Source organism: Rhea pennata, chromosome 3 (genome assembly GCF_028389875.1).
Source record: "Rhea pennata isolate bPtePen1 chromosome 3, bPtePen1.pri, whole genome shotgun sequence".
Classification (NCBI taxonomy): Eukaryota; Metazoa; Chordata; class Aves; order Rheiformes; family Rheidae; genus Rhea; species Rhea pennata.
The window spans coordinates 129562928-129576961 of NC_084665.1; the positions used below are offsets into that span (position 1 = coordinate 129562928).

Genomic DNA, 14034 nt, shown 5'->3' on the forward strand with positions numbered 1-14034 from the left:
GTGTGCTGCAGCCACCTGCCCTAGTGAGCTGCAGTGGTGCCCAGCACCCTCTGTCCTGTTTTAAAAAGTCCCCCGGGGAGAGGTGTCTCCTCATGCTGGAGGAAGGCTGGGGCTGCTGAATGTTGGGAGGACCTGGCCCACGTAGGCTGATCAGCCTCTTCCCAGACTTGGCAAAGTGACGGGCTGGAGTCATTAAAGAATTAATGAGGAGGAGAGTAAGGGAAGCCCTGCCAAGCCAGGCAGGCTTATGGCAAGGAGCCCCGGGGAAATCACGCCAACGCCACCTTTAACAGGGCTAGAGGTTGTTCTGATAAAGGCAGCAGCAATGGAGTAAATCCTTTTGCCTCCTGGAGGCTTTTGACTTGGTATCGTACAGCATTTTGAGGAGGGAAGTGGAGCTCTCTGAACCCAGCTGGCACGGTGCGCAGGGGCCCACAGGCTGATGTGCCTCCACCACACAGCCGGTGCGGGGGGCGGTGAGCCCCTGCGGGCTCACACAGAGGAAACGTCTCCACCACCTCCAGCCAGAGGCAGGTTTTCTGGGTGTGTGTCCGTTTTCTGGCAAGCAAATCAGAAAAACAAACCTGGCCATGGGGACCCTCCCAGGCAGGGCAGTTCCCATCTGAGTGTGCTTGGCCCGGCGTGGGTGCAGGCATCCAGGTGCTCCAGTGAGGAGCGAGGGATGCTCTGCCCTGCAGGGAGGCAGGCCAGGGCCTCGCTGTGGTCCTCCTTGGACAGGCATCTGTGCCACAGCCCCTGGATCAAGGGCCAGCCCCTTGCTCCCCACTATGGCTCTGCCCCTCGTCTTGCTCCCCTAGAGCCAGTCCGTCCTTCAGGCTCAGGGTTTTTCCTGTGCAGGGGTACGGGGAGAAGGAGGGCAGAGGAAGGGAAAGCAGCCAGAAATGAGGAAAACAAAAAGGATGCTCAATAATTGAGCAGCAGGGACACCCGATCTCGCCGCCTCCCCGGCGTCCCAGCCTGGTGCCATGCCACACGCTGCGTGACCTCATTCTCTGCAGGGCCGGGGCCCTCGGCTCTCTGCTGCGTGCTGGAGCACGGGGACAGCACGTCCCCTTGGGGAGGGGATGCACGCCCCGAGCCAGGACTCAGTCCCTGTGCACGGTGGCCCCAGGCCGGGGTGGGGGCACCGCTGTGAGCAGCAGCAGGGCAGCTGCCTGCAGTGCTGCTGCGGAGCCAGCGAGTGCGGGCGAAGGAGCAGGAGTGCACGTTTGTGCATGCAGGAGTGTGAGTGCAAGTGGGTGACTGCACATGTGCACACATGCAAATGAGTGTGAGGACAACGGCATATGTGAGTGCAAGTGCAAGTGACTGTGCATGAGTGCAAGCATGTGCATTTGAGTGCAAATTCATGAGTGAGTGTGCATGTGCATGGTTTCAAATGAGTGTGAGTATGAATACAAATGTGAGTGCACATGCATGTAAGCGTGCCTACAGATCTGGATCTTGTGGTGACAACACACGAAAAGGAAGAAGGCGAGCAGGGCCCCGATCCTGCCAGGTCCTGAGCCCCCCAAGCCCTGCCATGCCCTCCCATGCTGTCCCACCTGGTCGCCCATCTGTGCCCTCCCGGCTCTGGGGCTGCTGACAGCCTGGGAGGTAACGTGGCTCCAAGCGACTGAACCAAATCTCCACTCACTCCCCTTCCTGGGCGCCCGAGCGCAGTGATGCCGGGGACTGTGCACGGCGATCCCCTGGGCACAGCCCAGCCCCGCGGCCGCAGGGAACATGATGCTTCGCCTCTTGCGGGACCCCACGGTCTCCGCCCCCTCCCTCCAGCCCCCGGGTCTCTGCCAGGGAAGTGCACCGAGGGGAGATGGTGCCCAGGATTCGGCCGCTGTTATGCTCCACGCAGTGGAGGAAGAGCTCCCCGCCAGCCACGTGGGCAGGGAGACAGTCCAGCTGCCCACCCTTGGGAGCAGGCAATGGGGCTAATACTCAGCGTGCACCTCTCCTCCTCTCTGCTCCTTCTTGTTGTCACAAGCTAGAACTTCTCACCTTCCCCACAGTCCCTCAGTCCCATGTTATTCTTCAAACTACCTCCCCAGCTTCCCTGTCACATTCACAGTCGCAATGAGCATCTGGGTCCATGCCGTTTTGCACAGTTCACGTTCTGGTTCCCACACGCTGGAACGCCTTCGCTTTGCTTAAACAAACATTGCAGTGGGAACGTTCCCAGGCTGTGAAAATCCTTTTGCCTGCATTGTGTTTGGAGAAATGCTGTTGGGCCTTAAACAGCATCCTCTGTGCCGAGTCCTGCTGCTGGTCGGGGGGGCCCATTCCATACCGCCCCTGGCTGCTGGCCTTCCCTCCGCCCTCCACAGTACGTGGTGCATGTCTGTGGCTTGTCCGGTGTGGGCACGTGCGATTTGGGGTCAGTGGCTTGTAGGCTCAGGGTATTTAACTACTCCTGCTCTTGTTTAGATGCTCCTTGCCTGAATGAGCTTTAGCTTGTTTTTCTTTTCTTTTTTCTTTTCTTTTTTCTTTTCTTTTTTCTTTTTTCTTTTTCTTCTTTTCTTTTTTCCTCTCCTCTCCTCTCCTCTCTTTTCCCCTCCCCTCCCCTGTCCTCTCCTCTCCTCTCCCCTCCTCTCCTCTCCCCTCCCCTCCCTTCCCCTCTCTTCTCCCCTCCTCTCCTCTCCTCTCCTCTCCCCTCCTCTCCCCTCCCCTCCCTTCCCCTCTCCTCTCCTCTCCTCTCCTCTCCTCTCCTCTCCTCTCCTCTCCTCTCCTCTCCTCTCCTCTCCTCTCCTCTCCTCTCCTCTCCTCTCCTCTCCTCTCCTCTCCTCTCCTCTCCTCTCCTCTCCTCTTTATTTAGTTCAGTTCCCTTTGGTTTTGCTGCTCATCCTAGCCTCAGAGAGCAAACACCACCCCATTCTGATGCCCTCTCTCCCTTGAGTATCTCCCAGCTGGATGTCAGACCCCTTTCTGCTCCTCCATGAACTGCATAGACTGTGCCCTACCATATGGTCTCTGCAAGATACCTAGGAAAATAGTCTCCAGTTTCTGCACACTTGCTTTGTTTCCTTGCTGCTTGCAATGGGAATCAGCAGAAGAGCAAGGCTGCTGGCATGAGTCCAAATGGTACCACTCAGATACCTGAGGCTCCCAGGAGCTCCCAGGAGCTCCCAGGAGCAGAAGGGGTGACCCTGCCCAGTACTGGGACTGCAAAATGTCCTGGCTACACTCAGCCGAGTCTGCAGTGAGCAGGTATTTGATTCTACTCCCAGAGAACTTGCGGCTTCTCCCTGTTGACCCCATGATGGATCGCTGCCCCGGGCAACATCCTGGGCCTCTCCCTCAGTGAGCTGGGCAGCTGCAGGCTTTCCTGGTGCCAACAAGTCATGGCTGTGGGCTCTTGATGCACTGCCAGTCCACCTCCTTGGACGGAGAGATTAGAGGCACTTTTTGGCTCTATTGGATGACATTTCTGACTGCAATCTTAGCATTTGTAGAGTGACAGAGACCAACCAGCCTGCACTGTGCTCAGGAACTGCATGGGAAGGCAGTGGAAGAACAACTCCTCCAGCATACCCTAAGAAGGCAACTGAGAATTGCATAGGCAGCAGATTTGCCCCATATCAAGAGGGAGGGAGTTAGAGGGGCAAGTGCAGCTTAAACCAAGCTTGGATTGAGGATGGATCAGTTTGCTGGCAGCTGACTCTTCTATAATTAGATGGCAGCTTCAGTAACAGAGCCAACTTGGAGCACAGAACTCCAACGTCTTCCAGTCCGCAGTCGTATAATTAAAAGGAAACTGTCCATTTTCAGAATTACTCTCAGATGCTTAAAACAGTAAGATGAATGATGAGATGTATCTCCTGATGGACAAAAGATACTGCAAAGTGCTCCTTTTTCTGTAGGCTCTTGGAGCTGCCCTTACAGGAGAAGACTCTCTGAAATGCTGCAAGAGCTTGGCATGATATGAATCCTCCCCGGTGAGGCAGCAGTGAGAATATGGGGGATTAATGTCTTGGTGGTAACTTGTACCACTTTGTGGTTCAGCAGTCATGCAAAAAGAGCTGAAAAGAGCTGCGGCCTTGGCCAGCTTTGTCTGCTGCAGGGTGGGAGCCGATTCTCCCCGTGCTGCTCATGTCCCTTCCATGCACACAGCAACCGTGACCCCAAGCTGTATCCCATCTCTGCCCTGACTCACTGTGTGACCTAGGACAACTTCATCCCTCCATATGGCACAGCCACTGATCCACCTGCAAGAGACCCTGCAGCCTCAGGGCTCCTCCCTGAACCCCAGTGATTGCTTTGGCTGCCCTGACCCACTTCTCTTCCTGCTGCTAACGCTCTAGCAGCCCAGCTGGAGCACTGCTGGTGGGGCTAGTGCAAGGCCTGCAGAGAAGCAAGTGCCCTGGGGTGAGTCTCACAGTCCCTCTTCCCATCTCTGCTCTCACCCAGGGGAACTGAAAGAGAGGGTAAAGGGACTGTTGGAAACCATTTGTGAAGATCTAGGCTTTTATTTTGGTTCTGTGTGGTATGGGCCTTCACAACAGATGTGTGAGCAATATCTGTAAGGCAACTAGATCAGCATCATTGCTCAGAGATTAAAGGATTTAATAATCTGCTGGCAAGATGCAATTTAAAGAGGCAGAGCTCTGGTATTACATCAGCAAATAAACACACTGAGAAATTCCCAACCTTCCCCTGAGTTCCCTCTAATTTTGAGCAAAATAAATCTTCAGTGTGTGTGGTGTGGGCCTTTTTCTACATAGCTCCAGTGACTTGTCCCCCAGGGGTCAGTACTAGGTTCAGTCCAGTTCAGCTTATTTATCAGTGACCTGGATGAGGGGACAGAGTGCCTCCTCTGCAAGTTTGCTGATGATCCCAAACTGGGCGCAGTGGCTGATACAGCTGAGGGCTGTGCTGACACTCAGAGAGACCGGGAGAGGCTGGAGTTGGGCAGAGGGGAACCTCCTGAGGTTCAACAAGGGCTAGTGCAGGGTCCTGCACCTATGGAGGAATAATCCCATGCACCAGGACAAGCTGGGGGGTGTCCTGCTAGAGAGCAGTTCTGCAGAGAAGGACCTGGGAGTGCTGGTGGATGACAAGGTGACCATGAGCCAGCAAGGTGCCCTTGTGGCCAAGAAGGCCAATGGTCTGCTGGGGTGCATTGGGAAGAGTGTTGCCAGCAAGTTGAGGGAGGTGATCCTGCCCCTTTGCTCATCCCTGGGGAGGCCTCATCTCAAGTACTGTGTCCAGTTCTGGGCTCCCCAGTCCAAGAGAGACATGGAGCTACTGGAGAGAGTCCAGTGTAGGGCTATGAAGATGATCAGAGGGCTGGAGCATCTGCCCTGTGAGGAACGTCTGTGAGAGCTCGGCCTGTTTAGCCTGGAGAAGAGAAGACTTCAGGTACTTATACATCAATGTGTGTAAGTACCTGAAGGGAGGGTGTCAAGAGGATCAGGCCAGACTCTTTCCAGTGGTGCCAGCAATAAGACAAGAGGCAACAGGCACAAACTGAATCACAGGAAGTTCCACCTGAATATGAGGAAAAACTTCTTTCCTGTGAGGGTGACAGAGCCCGGGAAGAGGTTGCCCAGAGAGGTTGTGGAGTCTCCTCTGGAGATATTCAAAACCCACCTGGACATGATGCTGTCTAACATGCTGTAGGTGACCCTGCTTGAGCAGGGGTTGTTGGACTAGATGATCTCCAGAGGTCCCTTCCAACCTTAACCATCTATGATGCTGTGATTTTATGACTAAAATCTAATCTTCCCTTTTAGCTAACTGCTAATTAATTGTTAATGTGCTTCTACAGAGCTTTTCATTCAGAGATCTCAAACTGTTCTGCAAAGAATAATGAATTAAGTGTGGCACTGTCTCAGTGTAAGGTAAGCAGGCAGCATTTCGAGGAACAGGGAGGGAAGCTGTGCTGTGACTTGCCTGAGATCATGGCACGATTCAGCAGCAGGCCGGGAACCGCTGTTTCTCAGCCCCTTATTCTAATCGCTGTTTCGCTCTGATGAAAACCTTAGACAACAAGGCAGTGACTGGCTCTGCAAAGCACTAATGGTAACAATGCTGAGCTTTTTCCTTGGCTCGCAGGCAGCGCGGGATCATGACCTAACATTACCATAAGCGAGTGTTGCTACGACTAGGGGGCAGAAATTTCTGCGTGCAGATAGAGCATTTAAATATTGTAAAGGGAGTGGGCTGCCTGCAACCACTTAGGGAGGCTGAGGAACATGTGAAGACGAAGGGTCTAAGGTCTTAAATCTGAGGGAAGCATCCTTGTGCACGTGTGCCTGAGGTGTGCCCTTGTGGTGCTGGGCAGAGCAGGAGCAGGCAGAGTGCAGAAAACGCCCTAGGGACATCCTCGCACGCTGCCTGCTGCCGGGAAGAGCCCTGCCGAGCCCTCAGCCCTGGGCGCTTCCTTGCCAGAAGTGACTCTGCACAAATATGTGCCTGCCACTGAGACCCTCTTTGTCGAACGCTAGCTGCATTCGGCGTGACCTTTGCATCCTTCCTGCTGTCTTTAAGTGCTGATAAAGTGCTTCTGCTCCTGATTCCATGGTGACTGGAAAAACTGAAGGGAGACGGTCACTATTTCAGAGTAATGCAGCTGTGCTTCTTGTTCCTCTTATGCACTGACCTTCCAGTGCAGCTGGGTTGGAGAGACAGATGGAGTAAGAGGCAAGGAAGTACGATCCAAGGGACAGCCGGCTGGTAAAAACCACACCGCACCAGCAGCTGTGGTAAGAACCACCCGAAACACTGCTTTATCCTGCTACTAGCAAAATATCTTTTTAGGAAACTGCTGATGTCTAACTGTCTAAGGCTGCTGCGGAGATCAGTTGAAGGCAGTAGAAAGCCTGTGAGGGCTGGTGAGACATAACACAACATACAGAAGTATTTGTGAAAGACAAAAGCAGTGTGGGGAACTACACTTGTGCTCTCCTGGATTTTGCATCCTTTTCATACTTTGCTTTCTCAGGAATTCTTCTTTCTGACTTTGTAGCTTATTTCTTATTTTTGGTCCTCCAAAGGTATCTCAGAAAATGTGACCGGCTCTCACGTATAATCTGCTAATTCTTCTTTTTTTTTTCCTGAGGTCCCTGCCTTAGGGGGGAGAAAAAGACAAAAAAATAGACAGCTGAATGCTGCATTTGTCTTTGACCAGGAGGTTATTGGTATTCTGCATGCTGGAGTTCAGTGCTCCTGAGCAGCGGCTGCTGTGGCACCCGGGCTGCTCCAAAGCACAGATCATGCGGCAGTGACCTCTGGTAAGAGCAGAATGTTACATGGCGTAATTTCCACTCCCTTTCTGTTCCTCCTCAGAGAATATGCTGAATATCTGGGGCTATTAGTCAGCTCCAGAAGGGCTCTTGTCCTTATGGAAGTGTTTTTGTTACAGAAACTCCTGAAATGTTGGCAGCTGAAGGTGACTTGGGGGTTGGGTTGCTGCAGGGGGGTAACAGGGGGCTGCTACTCTCCGTTACTTGGGGGCTGTTCTGAAGGACTCCACAACAGCTCATACCTCAAGGTGAGGAACAGGGACAAGAAACCATGTGAGCCAGACCCCTTTGCTTGTGGTAGAGCAGTGGAGACACTGTCCCCGTCTTAGCTGAGGTAGCAGTTAGGAAAAAAAAAAGTTCTTTGCTAAGGAATGGTGTTGGTGCTGCCTCCTGGACGACAAAGACCTTTTCCTCACTTGCACACACCAAAGGCTAGGCCCTGCTGTATGAGAGCAGCTGACTAACCAACAAACCTAGCATATTGCAGCTTTCCTCAGGCAAACCTCCCCAAACTTAAATATCATTGCACAACTTGCTCATGATTCACTTTTTCCCTCCCCACAGCAAAATCTGAAGTGCATGCATCTGCGATGCAGTGTTCAGCAGTTCCTGCCAAGTGGGCTCCTACAGCTGGAAAGAAGCTGCCAGGTTGTGCCAGCTCTCCCTTTCCACTGTGTTCTTCCTTACTTGGGTGATTATCCCTTCCCATTTCAGATCAGTGCCCTCTTGACTTTGGAAAAGAAGCTCCTCAGGAGGACATGGTTGGGAGCCCGAGAGAGCTTCTGAGAATTGTCCTGCCTCTTGCAGGACATCTCCAAATCTATCAGCCTTGCAGTGACGGTCTCCTGACCAAGATCTACTGAGTAACCACAAAGCCAGGATGTCCTTTTCCTTGGCAGGCTGTCTCCTGCAGGACCAACTCCCTTAGTGGATAACATTTCGTGTCAGGACTGGTGTTAAATGTCAGACAGAGAATACTCCATTTCGTCTGCAGTGGGATATGCATAACTTCATACTACTTCCTCTCTAGTATCTTAAAAGATAAACTTATTTAAACTTAATTACCAGCTCTTTAGGGTAAATGATTATTACAAATGTTGGTGCAAATATCTAGCTACAAGCTGGTACTAATCAGCCTTTGAGGACTAACTGTGAGACATCTGCCTGTGGATTCCCTGCTATATACCTGTGTCTCCTGTGGAGTTCTCCATGGATACTGGCTTTCTTCTCCTAATCTGTTCAATTGTATGCAGGAAGCATTTTGTATGGCGCTCTTAAACTGATCTACCAAAATGCTAAAATTAAACCTTTCTGCAGAGCTGTAAACTGCTGCTCTATCTTCTATGTCTTTACTTAAAAGCGCTGACTCCTGGAGATAACTGTGAGAGTTCAAAGCTTCTTGAGAAAGAGCTACTCTTCCCCAGTTTGAAGTGAATAGGTTTCTAGCAGCCCTAGGTGACCGGGCATGAGGAGTGGCTTCAGTTGTTCTGCATCTTGGCTCTGATGGTAGAGCTCACTTTTCCAGTTTGGTGAGGCTGAGAGCTGCTGGTGAATATCCTGAGCACCCAGGTGGCTACCACAAGCTGTTTGCCCTTCTGCCACTGTCCTGGCTGGTGGTTTGATTCAGTGTATCCACAGCCAAAGACCTTCATGTGCTTGAGGCACCTGGGCTCTCTGTGCAGGTCGATGCACCAAGTGCCTCCATCCCACTGGTTTGCCTTCTATTTGTTCCTGATTTCTGGCAGTGCTTGAATGAGTCTGAATGAAACTTCCCTTTGTTACAGTGCCTGGCTCCAGCTATTTATAGGAGCTGCTAAAAGCCTGCCTGGGAGTGACTGCTGGCAGAGAGAGACCGTTTGTGCTCAAAGCCCTTGGCCTCCTAAACCGGGGTGCCCATCCCCAGCGCCACTGTGGGCTCTGGCCAGCTCTCATGGGGAGGGTGGCTGCTGAGGGACCGCTATCACCAGCCCCGGCTCCTTCCCTTGGTGGTGATGAGGACTCAGCCATGTATGGCGCGTCCTTGGGGCTCCAGTCTCCACCTGAGGGGGCTTTGCAGGCCCTAGCGCTGGGGGCTTGTGGGCATCAGGTCCTAGGGACCCCACCGGGTGCTGCGGCATGTCCTGGAAGGGGCTGGTGGGGCCATCGCTGTCCCCAAGGGGCTGAAGGGCCATTGTTACCCCTGAAGAGATGGGTGAGGCCACTGACAAGCCTGAAGGGACTACTGGGGCCACTGCTGCCCCTGAAGGGATGGGCAAGGCCAACGACGAGCGTGAACGGACTGGTATTGCCATTACTGCTCCTGTGGGGTTGGTGGGGCCACTACTGCCCCTGTGGGGTTGGTGAGGACAATGATGACCCTGAGGGGTTGGCGGGGCCACTGCTGTCCCTGAAGGGATGGGCAAGGCCAACGACGAGCCTGAACGGACTGGTATTGCCATTACTGCTCCTGTGGGGTTGGTGGGGCCACTACTGCCCCTGTGGAGTTGGAGGGGCCACTACTGCCCCTGTGGGGTTGGTGAGGCCACTGATGACCCTGAGGGGTTGGAGGGGCCATTACTGCCCCTGTGGGGTTGGTGAGGACAATGATGACCCTGAGGGGTTGGCGGGGCCACTGATGACCCTGTGGGGTTGGGGGGGCCATTACTGCCCCTGTGGGGTTGGGGGGGCCATTACTGCCCCTGTGGGGTTGGTGAGGCCACTGATGACCCTGAGGGGTTGGCGGGGCCACTGCTGTCCCTGAAGGGTCAGGCGGGGCCACTGATGACCCTGAAGGGAGCCGCGAGGCCGCTGCCGTCCCTGAGGCGGCGGCGGGGCCGTAACCGCCGCCGCTCGCGGCCGCCCGCGCGCAGCCCCGCAGCGCCCCCTCCCCCCGCCGAGCGCTGCGCTCGCACCCTGCCCTCCGCTGACGTCACCCCCCGCTGCGCTGCCCCACCCCGCCGCCCCCTCCCGTTCCGACGCCGAGGCGTGACTGGCAGCCAGGCTGGCCCAATGGGAGCGTGGCGAGCAGGTGTGGGGGAGGGAAGAGGCGGGACTTCCGTGGCGCGGCCGCCCGGCCGAGGGGAGGCGGGGCCGCCGCGCCCTGAAGCCCCGCCCCGGCGCGCGCGCCCGCGAGCGCGCTGGCGTCACGGGGCGCGCGCCGCCTGCCTCCCCCAGCCCATTGCCATGGCTGGGGAGTGGAGCGGGGAGGAGAGAGGGGGCGGAGCCTCCGCGGGGCGTGCTGACGTCAGGGCGCGCGCGCGCGCACGTTCCCCCTCCCCCCGCCCTCCGGCGGCACCATGACGCGGCGCGCGCGCGCCTGCCCCTCCACCCCCCCCCGCCTGGCGGCCTGCGCGTTTAACGAGCGGTGCGCGCAGCCCGCGGAGCGCCTGTGAGGAGCCGCCGCCGCCCGCGCCGGGCCGAGCCGAGCCGGGCCGGGCCGGGCCGGGCCAGACCGCGCCGCGCCGCGGGGTTATGAGGCCGGGCGCCGCCGCCTCGCCGTGAGGAGCAGCGAGCCGCCGCCGCTGCTGCCGTCGGCGGCGCGGGGAGCGCGCGAGGCGCCGGGGCCGCCCCGAGCCGGGAAGCCATCTTGTGGGCCCCCGTCCTGCGCCGCCGCCGCCGCCCTCGCGCGCGGTCGCGGCCGCTGCTGCCGGTCGGGGGAGGGCGGGCGGGCCCGCGGCGGGGGCGCCCCGTGAGGGAGGGGGGCGGGGGGGCAAGGGACGGGGCCGGAGCCGGAGCCGGAGCGGGCGGCGGCCGCCGCGCCTCCCCATGGCGAAGAAAACCTACGACCTGCTCTTCAAGCTGCTGCTCATCGGGGACTCGGGGGTCGGCAAGACCTGCGTGCTCTTCCGCTTCTCCGACGATGCCTTCAACACCACCTTCATCTCCACCATCGGTGAGTGCTCGCCCCCCCCTTCCCCGGTGGGCACGGGCACGGCCTCCGGCGGAGCCCCCACAGCCCCCGCCCGGCTCTGCGAGGCCTCCCCTGCCCCTGGGGCTGGCGCATTCCTGCTCGCTCGTCACACGGCTTTTTTTTTTTTTTTTTTTTTTTTTTTTTTGGTCTCTTTTATCCTCTGTGGAGTCTGGTGGCAGCCACCGCGTCGGAGCGTCCCCAGGGACACCTCCCCCCACCGCCCCGGTCCATTCCCACCCCTTCGCCTTCTTGCTCTCGCTGTTTACGTAAAACCCCGGGAGAGCTGGCTGCCCTGGTCACGCCCGACACCAGCTTCGCCTCTGTTGCGGGGAGAAATGGCTTGGTTTCTCTCCGCACTCCAGCACAGCAGTTTTTCGCTGTTGTCAGTGACCCTGGGTGACCCTCTCTTTCCCTACCTTGGGGGTTGCGTTGGCAGCTTGTCTCCCGCACTGTCTCTGCCAGTTAGAGCGAGGACCCACCTGGCTCCTTCCGTCACTAGTTAATCTCTATCCCCCTGTGTGGATGAGGGAGGTGGGGTTGCCATCCCTGCACAGTATCTCCATCACCACTGATGTGGCTGGGCAGGAATGGTTGCAGTTGTGGGTGGGGTCTGTTTTCTCGCATACCCTGCAAAGCTGTCCTTCCTTCATCTGTGAGTAAGCTTCTGGGGCTTCTGTCAGAACTCACTGTTGCCCTTTATTTGTGTGCAGCTCCTCTCTGAAGTAGTTTCTTTAACATCATGAACAAAGGCTGTGTATTTCTGTAGATTTTTCCATTCTCCATTCATTGTCTGCTTTTAAACGGGCCTTGTACCTGATGTCCTTTCTTTCTTGGTTTATCATAGTGGCTTTTCTCTCCCCCTCCCCCCCCCCGCCTTTCCTGAACACCATCTTGTTTTGCAGATCCAGAGTTCAGGCCAGCAACTTCTAACCTTGTCAGTGATTGACTGTAACAATTGAATAGAATTAATGCCTCTGCTGTATCTTGCAGTACCCAGTGGTATAATGTGGGCAGATACCTACCACACATCTGAAATTAATGTTTCAGTTTGAATTGGATCTGTGTGTGTGGTGTTTCTTTTTTTTTTTTTTTTGTGCTTAATGTAAAGACTTTAGGTGGTCGACAGTACAACTGTTTACCTAACATAGGAGATGATAAAGGGTCGGTGCAAATCCTAGTGCTAGGTATAAGAGTTTGTTGCTATCCTCTCCTGTGTACTTCCTCATCAATGTCCAAATATGACCCTACAAATACTGCACCTCAGACTACAAATCAAGACATACAAAGGCACTCTTAAGCAAGCCTTGAGCAATTTGAAGTAAAATGAAATATATCTGGGCTTTAAGGGCAACCAACTGTCGGGAAATAGTTATCGCCTAATGTGTCTTTGGGCCTCAACCAACAGCTTTGTTCAGTAGTTCTTAATTGTTTTGGGATGCAGGGGTATTTCAGTTGCTCAGGTTCTTAATTTTGCCTCTTAACATCTCTTAACTTGACTATTGAAGGCTTGTATTTGTTTTGCTGTAGTGACCATAGTTATTCATTACTGCTTGACACATTCTGGCCTAGTACACATGGTGGTTTTTGCTTCCTTGGCTTGCTGGGAAGTTGTTTTTTCAAATATCAAAGCTAGAAGTAGTCAAAATCTTAGTTAAGTTGGTGGTTATATCATGGCCCTTGCTTCACAGAGCTTGATTTCTTAGTGCTCAGTGATTCTAGTAATTACCTCTTGGTCTCCATCACTGTGCAGTTTTTAAGCTTTCAAGCAGAATATGATCAGGCTTAGTAGCAAGTGTGCACGTGCACAATTTGGAAGCATTTCTGAACAGCTGAGCCAATTTAGACCAGTAGGGATTTCTGGAGTACATAAAAGAAACACTGCTTGTAGTGCCAGTACATTAGAAGGCAAATAAGTTTTATTACTAAATTTTGAACTACATGACTAGTACAGTAGCTGTGAACCAAATTGGATGGTAGATTGGTGGGTTGGAGAGTGTTGGACTTAAACTTCACAGTGAAGTTAGCAGATTTAGGGCAGGAGGAGGGCACATAGGCTTTCCATGTGGAACAGAATTCCTGCTGCTTAGCTACATAAAGTTGGCTTAAAATGTATTTCTTCCTTATTACTTCTGCATGTAATTGTTTAATGAGAAAATGTGTGAAGGTGGTCTGTGCAAACAACATCTGTTAGTGGTTTTTTTTTTTTTTTTTTTTTTTTTTTTTTTTTTTTTTCCTTAAAAGAGGGAGCAGTGTATTCATCAGGGAAAAATCTTGAACCCATGGTATGGGGGAAGACACCTGTTCTTAGTTCTAACTCTTTTTGAATGCTGCTTTGTTGCAACAAAGTGAATGAGCAATGATTTTTCGGGGAAAAAAAAAGAGGGAGGTTATCTTAAGCTAACACTTGTAACTATAGTTCTTAGGTTTTCTGAAGTTTTCCTCTGTTGGATAGTGCCAATGCTGCACCAATAGAAATGGCAATCTGCTAATATAACAGAAAACCTAAAAAGGCGCTTTGTATGACAGTAACTGTTGTAATGTCTGCTGCAATGTCTGCTGCAATAGCTGCAACAGTTATGCTAGTTCTGTGGCTGCAGCAGAAGACTTTCAGGAAAAAAACTCAGATGGAGTCTTTGACCTGTAGCAACAAGGAAATTCTGTTTCCAAATCACTTGTGTACACAGTAGATGACATTGAATGTGACTGGCTTGTTGGCTGAATCTCTCCTTAAACTTAACAAGCCATCAAGGATTTTTTCTTTAACTCTGATTCATGTTTGTGTATTTACTCTCGAGCTCCACCAAGAACCTGAGATAGCCAAGTGTATAAAATGTGCTATAGTCTTGATGTTTTTAAGCTGGAACTACTTTAATCTTTCAAATCTTT

At 53.6% G+C, this 14034-nt stretch overlaps 1 protein-coding gene across 1 annotated transcript in view; it reads left to right on the forward strand.

The window, feature by feature from the left end:
- The first annotated feature begins 10933 nt into the window (after nucleotides 1-10933).
- Nucleotides 10934-14034, forward strand: part of RAB10 (RAB10, member RAS oncogene family) — a 51765-nt gene continuing 48664 nt past the window's right edge. Inside the window, exon 1 of the mRNA XM_062573360.1 lies at nucleotides 10934-11130. Coding sequence (XP_062429344.1) covers nucleotides 11004-11130 — 127 coding nt within the window. The 5' untranslated portion in view covers nucleotides 10934-11003. The remainder of the gene's footprint in view (nucleotides 11131-14034) is intronic.